The sequence below is a fragment of the Notolepis coatsorum genome, assembly GCF_963971535.1.
Source record: "Notolepis coatsorum genome assembly, chromosome: 6".
NCBI lineage: Eukaryota > Metazoa > Chordata > Actinopteri > Aulopiformes > Paralepididae > Notolepis > Notolepis coatsorum.
In genome coordinates this window covers 150,788,946-150,809,977 of record NC_140170.1, presented here as the reverse complement: position 1 = coordinate 150,809,977, position 21,032 = coordinate 150,788,946, and the positions used below count along the sequence as shown (strand labels likewise).

Genomic DNA, 21,032 nt, shown 5'->3' with positions numbered 1-21,032 from the left:
ATGTGGCTAGCGCCCTTGGTTACAATTTGACCCACAATGCATCCTCACTACAAGACAAGTGTAGTTAGCTAGCGTTAGCTCAATATCGGTTATTCTGTTGGATATTTAGTTTACAACGTTAACTGAGGGTGGTTAACTACTTGATGTTACTTTATGCGATTAGCTAGCATACGTTAGCTACAGTAGTTAACGTATGAAAAAAGAAAATATTGAGATTTCATACTCATCGAATGGTAAGCAAAGTTAATAGTTGCTTAGCTAACGTTAGCTTCGGTGAATTGATACTGCTAGTTATCTGATAACACTAGCGAGTAGTTAACCTCGTTAGGTATCCAACTAATTGTGGATGGTAACAACGTTGCGTTATCTAATGTCGGACATTACGCAGCCCCCTAACTAGCCCCTTTCGTGATTGTGATGCACGCAAGGGGCTGTCCCCTAACAAGATGTATGACGGTTGTGACAACGTTTATGTAACGTTAATGAGATGTAAACATTAGTTATCTTCTACAGGTCCCTGGATGTAACGGTCAGCGTGAGCGAACATAGGTGGCTAGCCTTGATTAAATAATGGAGAAAGAGCAACGCAACACCGTTGTCTTCAATGCTTCAAAAAGAGAATTGTTTACCGCTACCAATGGATACAAGTCCCTGCAGAAGAGACTAAGGGCACAATGGAAGATCCAAAGGTAATTTGTGTTTGATTGATTGAATTGATTGAAAACTTTATTAACAGATTGCAGAATGTGTACAGTACAGTACAGCTCAATACATACAATTGTTAAGGGCATGCAGACCAGAGAAAGACTTTTGTCTTGTTTACATCAGGGTCCCCCATTTTCAATTTATCATAACATATATGACATACATGACATACAGATAGACAGTACTGCTACATCTATACATTTGACATACCAGATTTGCAAATACAGTACTGTTTGTGATACAAAGAGTATAGAAAAGAGAGTATACACATTTGACGTAGAAACTGTACATTGGAGGAGGTGGGGAGGGGTGGGTGGGGGACAATGTACAACTGTACAAGCAAAACTGTACATTGGAATATTGATGAAACCATACATGGTCATTTACTGTACATTGGAGGGGGTTGGGTTAGGACATTTACAGGTGCCAGTTTCGAATTGCAGTCTCCCGTAGGTGTTCTTTGAGAGTGGTTTTGAAAGTGGGTAGTGATTCACATTCCTTTACAGCTTTGGGTAGGGCGTTCCATATTGATGTGGCATAATTGCTAAACGTGTTTAGTCCCTTGTTTGAGCCGAATCTGGGTTTAACATGATTTGTGGAGCTCCCGCTGGTGTTGTGATCGTGGTATTCACTGACCTTTGGGAAGTATTTTGACATATGGGTACCTTGGTCGTGTAGTGTATCTTGTAGACCAGGCCCATTGCAAGTTGCTGTACTCTGTCGTCTACTCTAAGCCGTCCTAGGTTGTCAAAGTGGGCAGGGGTGAGGTGGGTTCTAGGAGTAAGGTCAAGCAGTAGTCTGACCAGTTTGTTTTGAGATGTTTGTAATTTTGTTTTTAGCGCCTTTGAGGTGCTTTGGTACCATGAGGTGCAAGCATAGTCGTAGTACCCTTGAATGAGTGCTCCTCCCAGAGTCTTCAGGGTATTCTTGTTTACCAGAGAGGAGATCCGGTACAAGAATCGAGCTCGTTGGTTGACCTTTTTTATTACATTGGATGCCATTTTGTCACAGGAAAGATTTGCCTCTAGGGTGGAACCTAGGTATGTAATTTCATCTTTCCTTGTGACAATATTGTCACCCAGTGTAACTGAGAAGCCGTCGGTCTTTCTGAGTTCGTTATTTGATCCGAAGAGAATGGACTCTGTTTTACCCAGGTGTAATGATAGTTTGTTATCAGCGAGCCAGGTGCAGATTCTGCCGAGTTCTGAGCTGAGGGTTTTTTCAACCTGTAACTTGTTCTTGTCAGAGACCAGTGTATAATCAAACCCACAGTATATCCACTAGCTTCGCTAGCCAGCCTTCATAGGATATCCACTTACCTACTGTCTGGGTCTGTCTACCGGTAATTGAAACAACTGTTTTATCTAGAAGTTTAGCTTCCGAAAATGCAGTTAATGTTAATGACACCATATTAGTAATATAAACTCTTGTCTCCCCAAGTATTAAAGAAGAGCTGTCCTTAGAGAAGCTGAATGGTGTCAAATTGTGGATTACTGCTGGCCCAAGGGAAAAGTTCACTGCAGCAGAGGTGAGATTTGAACAGGGCAAGAGCACTTAATGTCATATTTCACAGATGTTTTGTCTTTAATCTAAAAAGAATCGCTTACGTTTTTAGATTAGTTAGGGATGCACTGATATGAACGTTTTGGACAATAACCGATAATACATTTTCTGTTATGTCTGAGAACCAATATCATACTATCGATATGATGTGGTGTATTAAAAAAAAAAAAAATGTAAAATGTAAACATAATCTGTCTTTATTTCTGTTTCTGCAGTCTTATTTCAGTGTTGTGCATGTGTGCACCCAAACATAAAAACCTGCACAGCTACATGGGGGAAAAAAAATTTCACATCCGCCCAGTTCTGCTCATTGGGACCAATGGGATAAATAAAGAACATCACTATAATCAACTATTATGTTTGTCGATATATATCTGCCCAGTTTTGCTAATTGATGCCGGTATATTAAAACAGATATATATAAAAAATAAAAAAAGACACCAATGTAGTTGCCGATATTTAATGTGCATCCCTCACTGTAATGTTTCTAACCTAAGAGAGTGTCATGCCTCAACCTCCTACTAGTAGGCTACATGGAGTAGTAGACAATCCCACCCGTTTCTAGGTGTACCTGCACTCGGCAGGTGGCTGCTGTTAATATCCTACCTGTGTACCCAGGGACGTTTTCAAATGTTTTTACACAGTTTTCTCTCGTTGTCTTGTAGCTGGAGGTACTGAAGCAGTACCTAGATGGAGGAGGAGATGTCCTTGTGATGCTCGGCGAAGGAGGAGAAATTAAATATGACACAAACATCAACTTTCTCCTGGAGGAGTTTGGAATAATGGTCAACAATGGTGCATATGAAACAAGTTCAAATCAGTCTTCCTCATACTTCCTCACTGTTTTACAGGAGGCTACTTGTTCGAATGATGTATAATGCATTTTCATTCTTTCCCTGTGTGTACTGCAGATGCTGTTGTGAGGAATGTTTATTACAAGTACTTCCACCCAAAAGAGGCACTTGTGTCTAATGGTGTTTTGAACAGGTTAATTGATAGTTATTCTCATACATTATTATTTATTATAATTTTTTTTAGAACTTCTATCATTTAGGCTGATAGAAATTCATCAGGTCATGGCTCGAACAAGCTCATTGTTCGCATTTATTCCGTTTAGAGAGATCAGCCGGGCTGCTGGCAAAGTGGTCACAGGAATCATCGAAGATGAAACCACAGGGAATAATGCACAGTGAGTACTCTGCTTTCAGAACCTTACTTATTACTTTTGACTTTTATATGACCACTGTGACAGTTTTTGACCCTATCTACAGTATATGTATTCACCGTAGTATCACATACTAATGCAGTTCTCTCTGTATCTCAGAGGTGCTCGCCACCCCAAATCCTACACCAGATGACGCATCACCAAAGGCTACAGAGTTAGTTTTTGTGGTTTCAAATAACTTTTTCCTGGTTTCCTAGAGACTATTGGAGACTATTTGAAAGCAGGCAAAACTAACACGTAGTCTTTGGTGCCACTGCGCTGCCTGTGACCGTGTGATCAGGCATCAGATTTGAGGTGGAGAACAGAGCCCACCTCTGGTGACGTGATCAGTGGTGCAGTGCTGGGCAACCGCGGTCAAACGGTGTTTGGGCTTCGAAGTGCTCGCATCCTATTATTATGCAAAGTCTAGGTGATAAGTGCCTAGACTTTGCATAATAATAGGATACCGTTTGGCCTCCGCCCATATTATGACTGCACCCCTGGACGTGATCCTGTAAGTGCTGTTGTATGAGGCCTTGTTGTCATGTCTTCTGTTTCTGTGTAGGGCTCTCACATTTGTGTATCCGTATGGTGCTACCCTGAGCGTGATGAAGCCCGCTGTGGCCGTTCTCTCAACCGGCTCCGTCTGCTTCCCGCTCAACAGGCCTGTCCTGGCGTTCTATCAGGTCAAGGTGAGTGTGGAGGAATCCCTTTGTTTGTCCCAACAAGAGCTTATAAATCTCACACCTTGGTGACTGGTGAGAGCCAAGGGGCTAAAGTCCCCACCCCTCTCTACTCTTCTCTCCCCCAGTGTTCTCCTAGCTGGCCAGCATGAGAGCACTCCTCCCAGCCAAAGCTCAACCTGTACTTTTTACTATGTGTTTCACACTTTCTCTGCCAGAGACGCCTAAACTCGTCATTCCCCGCCATGCTAATTCTGCCAATGACGCCGTAACACGTCATTGAGATCAATATTTCAAAAATCTGTGATCGCAATCATATTTTTCCCCGGAGACTTGAGGTCTACTGTTGATCCACCCTCTCAACTCTCGAACGGTTAAAGAGCGCCATCTGGTGGCCGATCGGCGGATCGCCCAAACCGGAAACCGGAAACGGAAGCTGGTGCTCATTCCAATTCGGTCCGATCACTCGCTAATAGTCCCGGGACTCGAGCTAGACACAATGGATAGCAATCCGTTACCAATAACTCGATAAACAACATGATTTGGACGTATATACTATTATACAACCTGGAGATGGATCGCATATTTCAACATCCCATAATAGGAATCTGTTTGCTCCACGCTCATCGCCCAACGCTACGAGGAAGCTACGGTGAGTTTCAGCGTTTTTTTTACCGTGTTCGATATAAACTGCTCTAATGATCATATCACCCACACTAGATTAATCATCTAACGTTGGCCACGGAATTATAAACGACCCCCCCCCCATCCGGTCAACATCAGATGATAAGTAGTAACTTCTAGAAGCACGTCCATTTGAAATTTTTTATCTCGCGCAGATCGCTATCAAACTGTATTTGATCATCAATATAATGCATTTAGGGCTATAAATCACGTTCTGGAGAAAGCTGCAGAAAACGATAAAAACATATTTATACTTTAGACCGTATTTTAGTATGAATATGTGAATGAAAAAGTATAACGTTCCTACGTCCTGAACGATAGATAATTGACGTTGAATGGGCCATAGTAATGTCAATTTAGCAATACAATTTAAAAAGTTATAGCCCTGCAAAGAAGGGGAACTTCTCCATAGACAAATAGAGCTGGCAGAGAGGGGTATAATGATGTACATAAGCCTGGCGAAGAAAGTGTTAAACCTATATTGATCATGAAGATCCGTCTATGACCATAATTGACTAGTCCGGTTCCACCACATGAGACACGCACTATTATAATGATAATAGTAATACTTTAAGATTCAAGATATTTATTCATGATATGTAGTGATGCACGATATATATAATATCGGCCGATATGGCAGTTTTTTTTTTACACATCGGTATCGGTCCGATATCAAGATAGGGCCGATATGGGCCAAAAAACAAAACAAAAATTATATATATATATATATATATATATATTTTTTTTTACATGTTTTGGCCTTAAATAGTTAAAAAATATCAGTCATTTATGAAAATAACTTACAAAAGTAAAAAAAAATCAAATAAAAATGCGTTTTGGAAAATAGCTCTTTATTTGATCATCATAAAAAAGTGTTTTCTATACAGAGATATCGACATCGGTAAATATCAGTATCGACCAGAACAGCAATATTATTATCGGTATCGGCCACAATTTTCACATCGGTGCAGATATGCACAGTTAAACAGACAGTTACACCATACAATGGAAATCTTACTTTGCTAGTCCCCCCTTCACACAGAATCACAAAATATACACTTAAACTAGAATTCAACATATTAAGAAAAAGTTTAACGCTATTCGATCAGTCAGTGATGTGGGAGGGGGGGCTTGTGGAAGGGTTTGTTGAGGTGTCTGTGTAGTGTTCACAGTTCAATCAGTCAGTGATGTGGGGGGAGGGGAGGGGGGGCTTGTTGAGGTGTCCATAGATATGAGCTCCGGGAGGGTCATCAAAGAGAAGTCGCCTATTCTCGGTCCTTGACCCACAATGGTGGAATGAACTTCCCACCACAGTTAGGACAGCCGAAACCCGTCCAATCTTTCGCGGTCGACTAAAGACTCACTTCTTCAATCATTATCTGAAATAAAAAAACTCTAACCCTAACTAACCTTACTGTCAATGCCCTTGTCCTAATATACTAACCTACACTGTAGCACTCAACACTGAACATTGTTACTCAGCTGATAGAGTTGTACCATTCCTGCTGTCTTGTTATACAAAACTTGTAAGTAGCTTTGGATAAAAGCTAAATGACAAAATGTAAATGTATGGAGGTGTCTGTGTAGTGTTCACAGTTCAGTCAGTGGTGTGGGGGGGGGGGGCTTGTTGAGGTATCTGTAGTGTTCACAGTTCAATCAGTCAGTGATGGGAGGGGAGGGGGGCCTTGTTGAGGTATCTGTGTAGTGTTCACAGTTCACAATCCAGGTCTCAAGACTCTTGTCCTTTAATGTGTTTCCTCACTATCTTCATGCCTATAGTATTCCTTCATGACTGAGGTTGATCTAACAGCTGAAGTCATTGAGGGGTAACTGTTCTCACATAGCATTAAACAATTCACATGACATGACAACGTATAACGTATGACGTATATCATGCCATTTAGGGTTCCTAATGTATACTGCACCTGTGTATACTGTTTACTTACTACTTACTCATAGTATATATTCTGATTTTTTTTATTGCCCTTATTTATTGTAACGTATGATATAACTGATGGGGCATGCAGACCCTCATCTGCACCTTTGTTTGTTTGTTTGTTTATTTACACATATAAAAACAATTACATATATAATGGCCCCAGTATTCACTGACATATTTAACCTGTCCTTAGAACAGGCTGTCATCCCCACCTGCCTGAAGAAGTCCACTATTATCCCTGTACCCAAAAAATCCAAGCCTGCTTGCCTCAACGACTACCGCCCTGTAGCTCTCACCTCCATAGCCATGAAGTGCTTTGAGAAGCTAGTAAAGGGCTACATCTGCTCCTCCCTCCCCATCAACATGGACCCCCTGCAATTTGCATACCGCCCCAACAGGTCCACGGAGGACGCCATATCCCATGTGCTGCACACAGCAGCATCACACCTGGACAAGAGGCAGGGGAACTATGTGAGAATGCTATTCATCGACTACAGCTCGGCATTCAATACCATAGTCCCCTCCATACTCATAGCCAAGCTCAGGGACCTGGGCTTGGGCTATGACCTCTGCCAGTGGGTCTTGGACTTCCTGACTGGCAGACCCCAGGTGGTGAGAGCAGGCAACTGCACCTCCTCAACCATCACCCTCAACATAGGGGCCCCCCAGGGCTGTGTTCTGAGTCCCCTCCTCTACTCCCTGTACACACACGACTGTGTGGCTCAGCGGAGTAGCAATACAATCGTCAAATTTGCTGACGACACAGTGGTGGTGGGCCTGATCTCTGCCAACGACGAGAGGGCCTACCTGGAAGAGGTCAAGGTCCTGGCGGGATGGTGCCAGGAAAACAGCCTCTCCCTGAACGTCAGCAAAACAAAGGAGATGATTGTGGACTTCAGGAGGTCGGGGGTCAAGGACTACAGCCCCCTCAGCATCGACGGGGCACCGGTTGAGAGAGTCAACAGCTTCAAGTACCTCGGAGCCCACATATCCGAGGACTTGAAATGGACCATACACATTAACAGTGTGGTGAAGAAGGCACGACAACGCCTCTACTTCCTCAGGCGCCTAAGGAAGTTCCAAGTCAGCCAGAAGATCCTTAAGAACTTCTACTCATGTACAATAGAGAGCATCTTGACCGGCAACATCACCTCCTGGTTTGGGAATAGCACTGCAAAAGACCAAAGCAGACTACAAAGAGTGACACGTTCAGCCGAACGCACAATTGGAGGGGGGCTCCCCACCCTCCAGAACATTTACTACAAGCGTTGCAAGGGGAAGGCTAAGAGAATTATTAAGGACTCGAGCCACCCGAACAACTGCCTCTTTGAACTGCTGCCGTCAGGCAAGCGATACAGGAGTCTCAAGGCGAGCACAGAAAGACTCAGAAGTAGCTTCTATCCCCAGGCCATCAGGCTGCTAAACGAACAATGAATGAACACTACACAACAACAACCACCAAACACACATAGCACACACATCCACACGCACACACTCACTTTAAACAAACACACTGTAGCACCCACTACACACACTTTATAGCACACACCCACTTTAAACAAACACACTGTAGCACCCACTCCCCACACTTTATATTTATGGATGAAGGATTGCACTACAACTCGTACACCTTACTGTAAATTGTACCTAAAATTGTACCTCATCCCATTTCTGCTTTGCACTAGATAGTACTGTACATTAGTACACTGCATAGTATTGTGTATTGTATATTATATGGTAACTCAGAACATTGTACATATGTCTATACCGAACAACTGTGACCTCATTTTCTTCTTCTAAATTCATGCTATATTATGTTATTATGTTATTTGATACTATCTTGTCTAGCACAGTCTCTGGAGCGTAACAGTAAGAAGCATTTTGTATGAAAGTATTCTGTACTTCTGTATGACAACTATTAAAGAACTTGAACTTGAACTTGAATCCTTGTTGTAACATGATCAGGAAGGAGGACAAAACAACAAGTCACAAGTTTTCATACATTCAGAAACCGTTGCTTTTGACATGAATAGATTTGGTTAATGTTTGCATTGTATATTTGTCTTTTTGAATGCAGGAGGCTGGCAAGCTGGCAGTGCTGGGTTCCTGTCACATGTTCAGCGATCAGTACCTGGACAAAGAGGAGAACAGCAAGATCATGGTGTGTACAGTACCTTTCACATGACATGACAACGTATAACGTATGACGTATATCATGCCATTTAGGGTTCCTAATGTATACTGCACCTGTGTATACTGTTTACTTACTACTTACTCATAGTATATATTCTGATTTTTTTTATTGCCCTTATTTATTGTAACGTATGATATAACTGATGGGGCATGCAGACCCTCATCTGCACCTTTGTTTGTTTGTTTGTTTATTTACACATATAAAAACAATTACATATATAATACAATACAATCCACAAAGGGATGTGTAGGAGAATTGCCTAAAAACCCTCTAGGGGCTTGCATGTGGCATTCACCAGGAAGCAAAATTACACTGATATTATATCAAGATAAAATATACCCCCCCCCCCCCCCCCCCCCCCAAACAAACACACACAAGGAACATTCATTCACAATACACACAAGCAGGTCTACATATAGACACCGAAGCAGGCGCCCATGCCATATGATTTCGGGTATAGAGAAAACAACTAATGACAGGAAGAATATATAATTAAACGAAAATACAATAACAAAATACAACAAGCCATCAGACCACAGTTTGTAAAGGGAGCCCATATGGGAAATATTGGTGATCTAGGAGATGAGATTTCAGTGCTCTTTTGAACTTCAGAAAAGAAAATTCCAAAATATGTGGAGGCAAAGAGTTCCGCAACTTTGACCCTCGGTAGAGTAAACTAAATTGAGATTGGGAAGTGCGGGACAGGGGTGGTCTAAGCAAACAGGAACTACGTGTGGGGTAATTATGAATTTGGTTATTGTGGGCAAACATGTCATGAAAAAAAAGGGGGAAGGGCTCTGTTTAAAGAACTATACACAAATAAACCAGTCTGAAGATGATTCACTTGATAAACACGGAGTATACCTAACTTATGGAATAGAGGCTGAGAAGAATGACTTTGTTGTACACAGCTGATTATTTTTTAGAGCTTGTTTCTGCAGACGGTATATGGGCTCAAGTTTGGTCTGATGAGTACTACCCCAAACTAAATTGCAGTAATTGATATATGGGTGAAAAACAGAGTAATATAACATTGTGGCAACCTCAGTGCTCAACAAGTGACGTGTTTTTCAAAGAATACCAATACTCTTGGCCATTTTTGTAGTTATGGCTGTGATATGAGGTTTCCATGATAGGGATTCATCAAGCAGAACACCAAGGAATCGTGTAGATTTATTTTAGTTTTTTTTAATGTTTAGTGATAATTTGTTGCATTTAAACCAAATTGATAGTTTGTTAAGTTCTTCATTTAAGACCCTAATGATGGTATCAGGATCTTTATGTGAATAGAATACACTTGTGTCATCTGCAAATAAAATTTTCGACAGCCTGTCTGAGACGTTAGGTAGGTCATTGATATATAACAAAAATAGCAAAGGCCCAAGAATTGAACCTTGGGGCAGACCGCAAAGTAAAGGAAGAAAAGGAGAATTGATCCCATTATATAGGATACAGACTGATTTCTATCTTTAAGGTAACTGGTGAACCATAGCAGTGCATTGTTTTTTATTCCAAGATTTGAGAGCTTCTGCAGGAGGATATGGTGATTGACTGCATCAAATGCCTTTGATAAGTCTAAAGAAAATACCTATAGTGTTTTCCTTTCTGTCTTTAGCTTTGTATATTTCATTAATTAGATGTGTGATTGCCATATATGTTGAATGTTTCTTTCTGAACCCTTACTGGTGAGTGTAAATAATATTGTGCTTATTAAGATGTTCAATTAATCTTTTATAGACAAGCTTTTCAAGTATTTTTGACAAGGCAGGTAGGATGGATATAGGTCTGTAATGGTTGAAGATGGTATAAATAGGGATGATCTTCTTAGCTATTTTAAGTTCCTGTGGGACGATTCCCCTCTCCAGTGATATATAAAAAATATGAGATAATGGCTTCACAATGGATTCTTTAATGCATATCAGTAATCTACCTCCAATACCATCATAACCCGGAGAAGAGTCCCCCAGGTTGATCAAGATCTCCCGAACCTCATCCTCTGTAACCGGCAAGAAATTAAAACTGTCATTTATTGGAGGATTCATAAACTGAAGGGGACTATGATTACTAAATGGAATCTTTGCAGCCAGAGTTGGACCAACTTCTGAAAAAAAAACGATTAAAATGATTGGCAATTAATTGCGGGTCAGTGATAATACCCCCTATCAACCTTAAATTCATTAGGCAACTGATTATGTTTATTTTAGGATAGAGTTAATTGTAAGAGTCATGTTGTTTTTGTTTTTAGATAATTCCATATTGTAATAATGTTTTTTAGCTCCTCTGATAATGTGGTTTAATTTATTTCTATAGTTCCTAAATTGAGCAAGATAAAATGGAGTGGGACTGAGAAGATTTTTTTTATACAATCTATGTTTAGTATTTAGGGATTTGATAATAGCTGGGGTTATCCATGGTTTGATCAGTTTATGATGAGGCTTGGGAGATGCCTGTACAAGGGGAAAACACAGGTCATAGGCCTGGGTGATGCATTCGGAAAACAAAGTAAAATACTTTTTTGCATCAACAGAGTGGAGGCTATTTGTCCATGGATACTTACCGACCACTAGTCCAAACCTGGTCAAACTAGCTTCATTAAAGTTTCTCTTATATTTAGGATAGAGTATAGATGGAGACATATCATGTTCCCTATATAATATGAGAAAGATTGGACAATGATCAGCAATATCCATGCACAGAACTCCTGATTTCATTCTCTTAGCCAACACATTAGTAAAGATATTGTCAATCAGAGTGGCAGATGTCTCTGTCACTCTGGTTGGTACTGCAATCATAGGATGAAAGTAGTGGGAATACATTGTGTCAATAAACTCCTTAGTTGAGTTATCATCCTTATGGTTTATAAAATTGATATTTAGGTCACCCATTAAATAGCATTTGTTTCCCTTCTTTGGAAATGACATCCAGGACATTTGTTAGATCAGCATTGAATGCAGACAAGCTAAAGCTGGGAGGTCTATAAATACATGCAATAATGGCCTGGTGGGTTTCAACAAACACAGCAGAAAGGGTTAAATACATTTCGATGTCATGCCTTTCTTTATACACCATGTTCGGATTGAGATATATAGAAACACCCCCACCCTTTTGGCTTTCTCTGCATCTATGAATATGCTTATAGTTGTTGAATTCATACAAATCAGCATTGTCTTTAGGCAGCCACGTTTCAGTAAGCCCTATTACACTAAAAGAGAAGTCACGGTTAGTCAAACAAAGGCATAAAGTATCATAGTTTTTTGGCATTGATATGAATGAGGGAAAAGTCACTCCTAATGTTTTGAGGGTCAACAGTGGATTTGAATTTGTTCTCACTGAAGTAATCGGATATTCCAGATTTGAGCAAAACAATGTGTGTCAGGGTCATTATTGAATAAAAGGTTTGTATGAAAGTATTCTGTACTTCTGTATGACAACTATTAAAGAAACTTGATGTTGATGAGTCCCGAGATTCACTTTCTGACTGAAGCAACGTAGCTGCTATGATGCCCACATTTCCCCAAGGGGATCAATAAAGGAATATCTTATCTTATATTAACATAATAGCTGACATATTAAACGTGTCCAGTGGAGCTTTTTACCATTAGTTGATGAAATTGACATATCTCAAACCGATATGAATCGACGTGAATGGGATGGAAACATCGCGAGAGTCAAAGAAAAGGTTGAAATGGACTTGGCAAAGTATATTTTATGAGGATGGAAATATATTTAGCTTGCTTATTTAGGTGGAAATGTGAAATATAAACAAAAGGGAGTGGTTTACAAAAAAAACTCTTGGATGCCTTTAAGTGCCCCCTTAACCCTTTCACTACCACACTACAGAAGGTTAACCCTTTACTATCACTACAGACGGTTCTGTAGTGTGGTAGTGAAAGGGTTAACCCTTTGCCGGTTAACTATTTGTCGCATGACAGTGAAAGTGTTAACCATTTGGTAGTGTGACAGTGAAAGGGTTGATATTTTCCAGTATTCTCATATGACATGAATAAATAGTGTCATCTATTGGAAGCAGTTGAGTGTTCTGTTGAATAGTCTGTCATATTTCATTATCATTATTCCAGGATGTTGTGTTCCAGTGGCTCATGACTGATAATATTCAACTGAATCAGATTGATGCAGAGGACCCAGAGGTGAGAAGGCACATTCCATTAGAGTCTTAGAGGCCCAATCTGTCTTCTTGATATAAAGACTAACATTAGACAACAGGTAGATATGGATTTTTAAATTGTATTTACTGTATTGTTTGGCCTGCTATATATTCAGATTTTACAACGGGTTAAAGGAACACGCCAACTTTTGGGGAAATTAGCTTATTTGCCATCTACCCCGGAGTTAGACAAGCAGATACATACCCTTTTCTTCTCTGTGCGTGGATTAAGAGTATAGGAAGACGCGCACTGTTATCCTAGCTTAGTAGGGATGGGTACCGAATTCGGTACTTTTAAAGGTACTTACCGAAACACATCGGTACTACCGAGTTTTAAATTATTTTGAATTTTGAATTTTTAAACCTTTTTTCTTTTCATGTCAACGTTCACACGCACAATATATGCTTACCTAGGATTTGACTTGATTCAACAACAAAGCAGTCGGGGCAATGGCAAGCCGAAAACGGTCGAAAGTGTAGTTATTTGAAGTTTGGATTTTTTTTTACGACTGAGGTAGGTAGATTACATTTTTAGAGACTAAAGTACAGAAAAAAGGTACCGTTGGGTACCGGTATCGATTCACAGGTACCGTATCGGTTCAAATGTGAACGGTACCCATCCCTATAGCTTAGCGCCATTCACAGGAAGTAGGTTAGTCCAGCTAGCCTAGTTCCCAACAGTCACGAAATACACTCCAAATACAACTCTAAAACTTTCCTGTAAACATGTTGTGACCTGTGTATTTACCACGTGGAGAAATAAAACACGCTTTCATTGAGTACTATGTGCTAACTATCTGATGATATCCACTTCACTCAATGAAGTGGCAGCAGTGGTTCGGCAATAAATTGTTCAGAGTATGTATCTGCTTGAATACAATTATTTTTATTTCTCCACATGGTAAATAGATGGGTCACAACATGTTTACAGGCAAGTTTTGGAGTGTATTTCGTGACTGTTGGGAACTAGGCTAGCTGGACTAACCTACTTCCTGTGAATGATGCTAAGCTAGGCTAACGGTGCGGATCTTCCCACTCCTACTGCATGCACAGAGAAGAGAAGGGTATGTATCTGCTTGTCTAACTCCGGGGTAGATGGCAAATAAGCAAATTTCCCCAAAAGTTGCCGGGTTACTTTTAAGAAAGTTTTCCATCTACAGATCAACTTCAGACCAATCTACATCATCTATGTGTCCCTGTTTCCTCTAGATCACAGATTACAACATGTTGCCCGACACAGGGCGCCTGTCGGATCGACTTCGAGTCTGCTTGCAAGAGGGTGATGAAAACCCAAGGGACTTCACCTCTCTCTTCGACATGTCTCTACTCAAACTGTCGACCAACACTTTACCCCAAGTAATCAGGTAAGCATGCAAGACAGGCTCTAATGATAAGGATAATCACTCAATGAAGAAACCCAATTACATTGCCAAAAGAAAGTCTCACATGCCTATAAATACTTGTACTATGAAACTACACACTATAGCTGTATTACATGGCCCATAACGGCCCCCAAGCATTGCCAACTTCAACAGATATAATATTTTCAACATAATATTGTGATGTATTAGGGCTGGTCGATTGTTATTGAAATCACGATTATTAAACACGATTACTCATTGATTTTAGAACATCGTATGGTGATGACTGAATTTTTACCTTTCTTCTCTTGGGGAGGAGGGGAGTGCGCCGCTGTGAAGGAAGGATTTTATTTTATTTTATTAGGGATCCCCATTAGCTGGTGTGATAGCAACCAGCTAGTCTTCCTGGGGTCCACACACAAAAAAAACACAAAAAAACAATCACTATTGCAAAAAACAAAATTATTAAAAGTCAGTACACACAATGCATAATGAACCTACTGTAACAATTAATATAGCTAAAATTACATTAGTGTAAAACAAAAACAAAAAATTACTTTACAGTGTTAAAAACAATTTAAAAACAATTTAAGATTCTTTTTAAAAGTGAATCTACTGTAAATGCAGCAGGCCATTCCGAGGCAGGCCATTCCACAGAGTTAATGCTCTAAAAATAAAAGATCTCCCCAGAGCGCTGGTTCTAGGACCTGGCAATTCAAGCTGCCCACTACTGGAACCTCTAGTGTAATGCTCGTGCACAGTATTACTAAAAACAATCTGATTATGTATAAAAACAGGAGTCTTACTGCTCATGACCAACTTGAACAGCACAAGTATATTAAAAGACAATCTATTTTCAACGTTAAGCCAAGAGAGGCGGGCATGCATACGGCTCACATTAGACCTTAGTGAGCAGCCCAGTACCAACCGTGCTGCCCTGTTCTGGACAACCTGGAGCTTCCTCAGGTCACCACTGGCAGCAGATGACCACATCGCAGAGCAATAGTCAAGATGACATAAAACTAAACTTTGCACTATCTGACAAAAGGGGACGGGCAACAAAAGAAGCACATTTCCTGGAAATACCAACTGCTCTTCCCATTTTTAAAACAATATAATTAATATGCTGAGACCAAGACAGAGTGCAATCCAGCATCACTCCAAGGAGTTTAGTACTTTCAACTTGTTGAACTGCTGAATTACACAAGTTTAAATGAAGCTTTGGATTTGTAGATAACCTGTGCCTTGTTCCCAGCACAATACATTTAGTCTTGGAGATATTAAGGACAAGTCTATTACATACTACCCAGTCATGCACAACTTTAAGTTCTCTACTCAAAACTTCATTAAGTACATTGCATGATGGTGCCGCGTAATACAATGTTGAATCATCTGCATAAAGAACTGTTGTAGCACATTTGGTAGCCCAAGATAGGTCATTCGTAAATACAGAGAAGAGCAAAGGTCCTAGGCAACTTCCTTGCGGCACGCCACACTCTAGACCTCTGCTACTGGACAGGCTGCCATTTAGATACACCTTCTGTGATCTAGAGGACGGGTGTGCTGCATTTACAAGACAAAATGAGAACCATGTGGCATGTGGCACAATAATTGTTTTTATCTCGATTATCTTGTTTTCATGGTCGTGGGAAGCCAAAATTGTAATTGAAATTGAAACTCCATTAATGGGCCAGCCCTATGATGTATGGAATAATTCTAAACAACAAATTCCATGCAAAGTTTGTATTATGCTTGAATGCAGATTATATAATCGGTGTACAAATTCAAATGTGAAAATAATGCATCATAGTCTTGACAGTCTACAAAACACCTCTAACCCTACAATACTTGTGTTGCTGTACAATCTGCATTTTAATTCAAAGGAACATGGCATTATTATGTGAAATGCACTTACCATCTTCTCCAGAGTCAGACAAAAAGATAGATACCAATCTCCTCTTTGTGCGTTCAGTAGAAAGCTATCTGGCTGCAAGCTGGCCTAGCTTAGCACAAATGAATGAAAGCGGATACGGACCAGCTAGCCTAGCTGTTTTTTTGGCCAACAGCTAGGCTAGCTGTTCCGTATCTGCTAAAATTTATTTGTGCTATGCTACCTGATCCGTATCCGCTTCCATTCATTTGTGCTAAGCTAGGCTAATTTAGCACAAAATAATGGGAGCGGATACAGACCAGCTTGATTGATTGATTGAAAACTTTATTAACAGATTGCAGAATGGGTACAATACAGTACGGCTCAATACAAACAACTGCTACGAGGATGCAGACCAGAAAAAGACTTTTGTCTTGTTTACATCAGGGTCCTCCCATTTTCAATTCATCAGGACATTTATGACATACAAATATACAGTACTGTGTAAGATTTGGACATTTACCGGGGCCAGTTTCTAATTGCAGCCACCCGCGTAGGTGCTCTTTGAGAGTGTTGAAGGAGGGTAGGGATTCACATAATTTACGGCTGTGGGTAGGGTGTTCCACATTCTTGTGGCATAATTGTGAAACGTGTTTAGTCCCTTGTTTGAGCCGAATCTGGGTTGAACATGATTTGTGGAACTCCCTCTGGTGTTGTGGTCGTGGAATTCACTGACCTTTGGGAAGTATTTCGATATGTACATGGGTATCTTAGTGGTGTAGTGTATCTTGTAGACCAGGCCCATTGCAAGTTGCTGTACTCTGTCGTCTACTCTAAGCCATCCTAGGTTGTCAAAATGGGTAGGGGTAAGGTGGGTTTTAGGAGTAAGGCCAAGCAGTAGTCTGACCAGTTTGTTTTGTGATGTTTGTAGCCTTGTTTTTAGGGCCTTTGAGGTGCTTTGGTACCATGAGGTGCAAGCATAGTCGTAGTACCCTTGAATGAGTGCTCCTGTTAAGAGTCTTCAAGGTATTCTTGTTTATCAGAGCCTAGCTGTTGGTAAAAAAAAAACACATCTGAGTTTTAAGCTAGGTTAGTGGTCCCCTATCCGCTCCGATTCATTTGTGCTAAACTATGCTAGCTTAGCTTGCAGCCGGATAGCTTTCCACCAAATGCAGAGGAGAGGAAATTGGTATCTATCTTCTTGTCCGACTCTGGAGAAGACGGTAAGCGCATTTCTCATAATGTTAATGCCTACTTTCAAATGACTGAAAGTGAATGGTAGAGGTTTCTTGCTTGTTTCTCCGCAGCTCTTACAAGCAGCTTAATGTGAAACATGAGCCACTTCAACTGATCACGCCACAGTTTGAAACTCCACTGCCTCAACTACAACCCGCTGTAAGTCATCACCTAAACCCAGAACCATAAGACCAGGACTAGTCCGGGTCGCGTCTATTTTTTTTACCAACGGATTTCCAGTTCCGCGTTCTGCGATCTGATTGGCCACTGACGTTTCTGGTGCGATCTGATTGGCCACTGATGTTTCTGGTCATGTGACATGTGCGCCCAATCGCGTGACGCCTGTGTCTTTGCCCATTTCCGCCTCGAACGGCATGCAAACTACCTAACGCCTTTCGAAGTTGGTTAAGGTTAGAGTTTGGAATCAGGGCTGGTGTTCTATCACCCTGCTCTAAGACAAACTCTAACCTTAACCAACTTCGAAAGAGTGCCTAAGCTTAACCGGTGAAAGAAACAGGCGTCACACGATTGGCCGCACATGTCACACGACCAGAAACGTCAGTGGCCAATCAGATCGCAGAACGCGCACGCGGAACTGGAAATCCGTTGGTAAAAGTATTGACGCGTCCGGGTCGTCATGCCCATTTATTTTGCACAAACGTAACCTCACGCCCATCCACTGTTTAGCGCACATTCATTTAGTTTGACAGTTATTAAAGAGTAAATTAGTTTGAATATGGCCACCCCGTGATGTCGGGGACATTGAATCCTTGTTAATTACAGCTCCATGGAATTATGCAGATGAGAATATATATAATAGCAATACCTTGTCTTATAGGGACTGCTACCTTTATAATTTCATTGAGCTGTAATTTACACAACACTTGGATTCAATGTCCCTGGTGGCCATATTCAAACTAATTTACTCTCAATAACTGTCAAACGTAAATACATGTGTGCAAAACAAGTTTTTGGATGCGTGTCAGATTATGTATCAAATAAATCAGCATAGTTTTTTGGTCAAGTGCCCCTTTAAGGAGTATCATCTCCCAGTGCTGAATCTCTTCCTTGAGAATATTGGGGTTCCGTCTCATCCACGACATCATATCATTCTAAACCTGAACTGGAAAATGTCCTCATCTACATTCCCCCAAATTAATACTGTACGTCTTTATGTGAAATGTAACAAACTTTACTGTAAGTCCCATCAGAATCGTAAATCTTAGAAAATATTCTCCTATCTATTCAATTGTAGGTCTTTCCACCTGCATTTAGAGACCTGCCTCCCCCTATGCTAGATCTTTTTGATCTAGATGAAACATTCTCCTCTGAGAAAGTGCGCTTGGCACAGCTCTCCAACAAATGTAAGTGAACTCAAATTGATCATAATGCGACAGTTGAAGTGAAGTCATAGCGGACCCTAGCATTTTTTTTCTCTGAACGTTGAATTTTCATTTGTAGGTACAGACGACGATCTTGAGTTTTGTGTGCGGAAATGTGGGGACATTTTGGGAGTGACTGGAAAGCTGGACAAAGAGCAGCGAGATGCCAAACACATTCTGGAGCATGTCTTCTTCCAGGTGGTAGAATTTAAGAAACTCAATCAGGTGAGCTAGTTCAAATGTACTAACTTGTAGCCCACATGTAACTTACAGTACAGCTCATATAACTTAAAGCTGCAATAATTATTTTCTAACCACTAGCGGGCAGCATGGAGCCACTCTAAACAAACATTTTCCCCAAAACGAAAGCCTCGTCTTGTTTTGCCAAAGTGATTATTTTGAATACATAATCTTGTAAGAGATTAGCTAAAAAGGCAGCTGGTGGTGCAGGGTTGATCATGGATAACACCATGTCTCAATAAGGCCTTCTGGTGGCATGTGGTCATGTTTAAAAGAAAATTCAATACAGTTAGAAAGCCGTTATTGCAGCTTTAAGGAACAAACCGACATTATGGGAAATGCGCTTAGTCTATTCCAGAATCAGACATGAAGACATAGCTTTATCTGGTTAGCCTAGCACAATGAATGGAAGCGGATGCATAGCGGCTAGCCTAGCTAAAACTTTGGGAGAGGTGTTAGTTGACCAATGCTTAGGTTAGCTGCTATGCAAACGCTTCCATTCATTGTGCTAAGCTAGGCTAACCTGCTAACAATTTTACCATGTCAAAGGCCTTTAGTAAATTGAATGTTCCTTCCTTACAGGAGCATGATGTTGACACAGAGGCAAGATTTTCCCCGGTATCATCTTGAACATGATCACTCATCTTGTATGCTTTTCACAAATATTGCTTCTTGTTGAGTTTTCATAAGCCTTCGGTCTGATATCTAAACACCAAATACTAAGATGTATGAAAGAAAAACAAACTTCTTGATTACCTTCTTGGCCTCTGCAATACCCAGTTCTGAACTTTAAATGTATATACTATTGTGTGCCGAAATGTAAACTTTGCCTAATTCCATGACCTTTTGTACTTTATTGCAATGAAAATGTGTACTGTACAATAAATTTTTTAAATGACAAAATACCAGTGAGTTGATTTCAGCGTTACAACTTTATTTAATTCAAAACCTTACTACAATAATGGCTCTTCGCTTGTATCTTCTTGCCTGTAAAACAGAGGTACATTCAGACTCTTAACAAGGCTTTTCCATGAAACAACACCCCAACCCCATTAAAGAAAGCAAACATGTTCATAGTTAAATTGAGTCGAGCATCTTGCCTCAACAACTTCTGGTTACTTCTCCATACATAGTGGAGGTCAAACTTCATCCATATACTATATAGAAGGTTAACCCTTTCACTACAGTCTGTAGTGAAAGGTTAACCTTCTGTAGCGAGTGGTTTAAATATGGTACCTTGGTAAAGCCATCTACTATTTGTTAATATGGTTAATGTCACTTTTTTTTGTTGGTGAAACCTAACCTGGACCCCCTGAATACATACAGTATACAAGCAACTGAATTACTATAGAAGTTATCATAGAATCACTATAGAAGTCTTAGAAAAATGGCATTACTGTGATTTGGGAGTCTGGATCCAGGCTAGGTTAACCTTTTGTAGTGTGGTAATGAAAGGTTAACCTTTTGTAGTGTGGTAGTGAAAGGGTTACGAGCAGATGAGTCCATCTTCAAGGCTTCTGGGTCTCCTCAGTGTTCTTCAACTCTGGGCCTGTTCCAGAACATACTAGGGAGGACATCACTGCTAGTGAAGCCGGCGCGGATAGGAACTTCGGGTTCCTGGTTGTTTCCGAAGAGATCAACTCCACACCAGGTCTGGGGCTGTTGCCGGTCTCGGTCTTGATGAGAGATTCCTCCCATGAGATTTGTGAGGTTGCGAGATCAACACAGGACAGGTTGAAAGAACTGGTTGCTATTTTGTGTTTTTGCTCGTAGGGAGTTGAGGAGTCCTCAGGTGCTATGAGACGA

The 21,032-nt window shown here is 40.6% G+C and overlaps 1 protein-coding gene across 3 annotated transcripts; it reads left to right on the top strand.

The window, feature by feature from the left end:
* The first annotated feature begins 51 nt into the window (after nt 1–51).
* Nucleotides 52–20,119, top strand: ift52 (intraflagellar transport 52 homolog (Chlamydomonas)). 3 transcript variants are annotated; one of them, XM_084316138.1, is made up of 14 exons: nt 52–233; nt 514–689; nt 2,146–2,233; nt 2,934–3,063; nt 3,180–3,255; nt 3,386–3,457; nt 4,038–4,164; nt 8,856–8,939; nt 13,052–13,120; nt 14,347–14,501; nt 17,676–17,763; nt 18,860–18,968; nt 19,066–19,211; nt 19,809–20,119. In XM_084316138.1, exons 2-14 carry the CDS (start codon nt 571–573, stop codon nt 19,854–19,856), a joined length of 1,311 nt encoding a protein of 436 aa, XP_084172264.1. In that variant the 5' UTR covers nt 52–233; nt 514–570; the 3' UTR covers nt 19,857–20,119. The 3 variants fall into 3 exon arrangements, with proteins under 3 accessions (XP_084172264.1, XP_084172265.1, XP_084172266.1); XM_084316139.1 differs by lacking the exon at nt 52–233 and having other exon boundaries at nt 240–689; XM_084316140.1 differs by lacking the exons at nt 52–233; nt 2,146–2,233 and having other exon boundaries at nt 240–689.
* The last annotated feature ends 913 nt before the right edge of the window (nt 20,120–21,032 follow it).

Coding starts and splice junctions, on each gene's coding strand:
- ift52 (XM_084316138.1), top strand. CDS start 571: ATGGAGAAAGAGCAACGCAACACCGTTGTCTTCAATGCTTCAAAAAGA. Junction 3,458..4,037: donor ACCACAGGGAATAATGCACA/GTGAGTACTCTG, acceptor GTTTCTGTGTAG/GGCTCTCACATTTGTGTATC. Junction 18,969..19,065: donor GGCACAGCTCTCCAACAAAT/GTAAGTGAACTC, acceptor TTTCATTTGTAG/GTACAGACGACGATCTTGAG.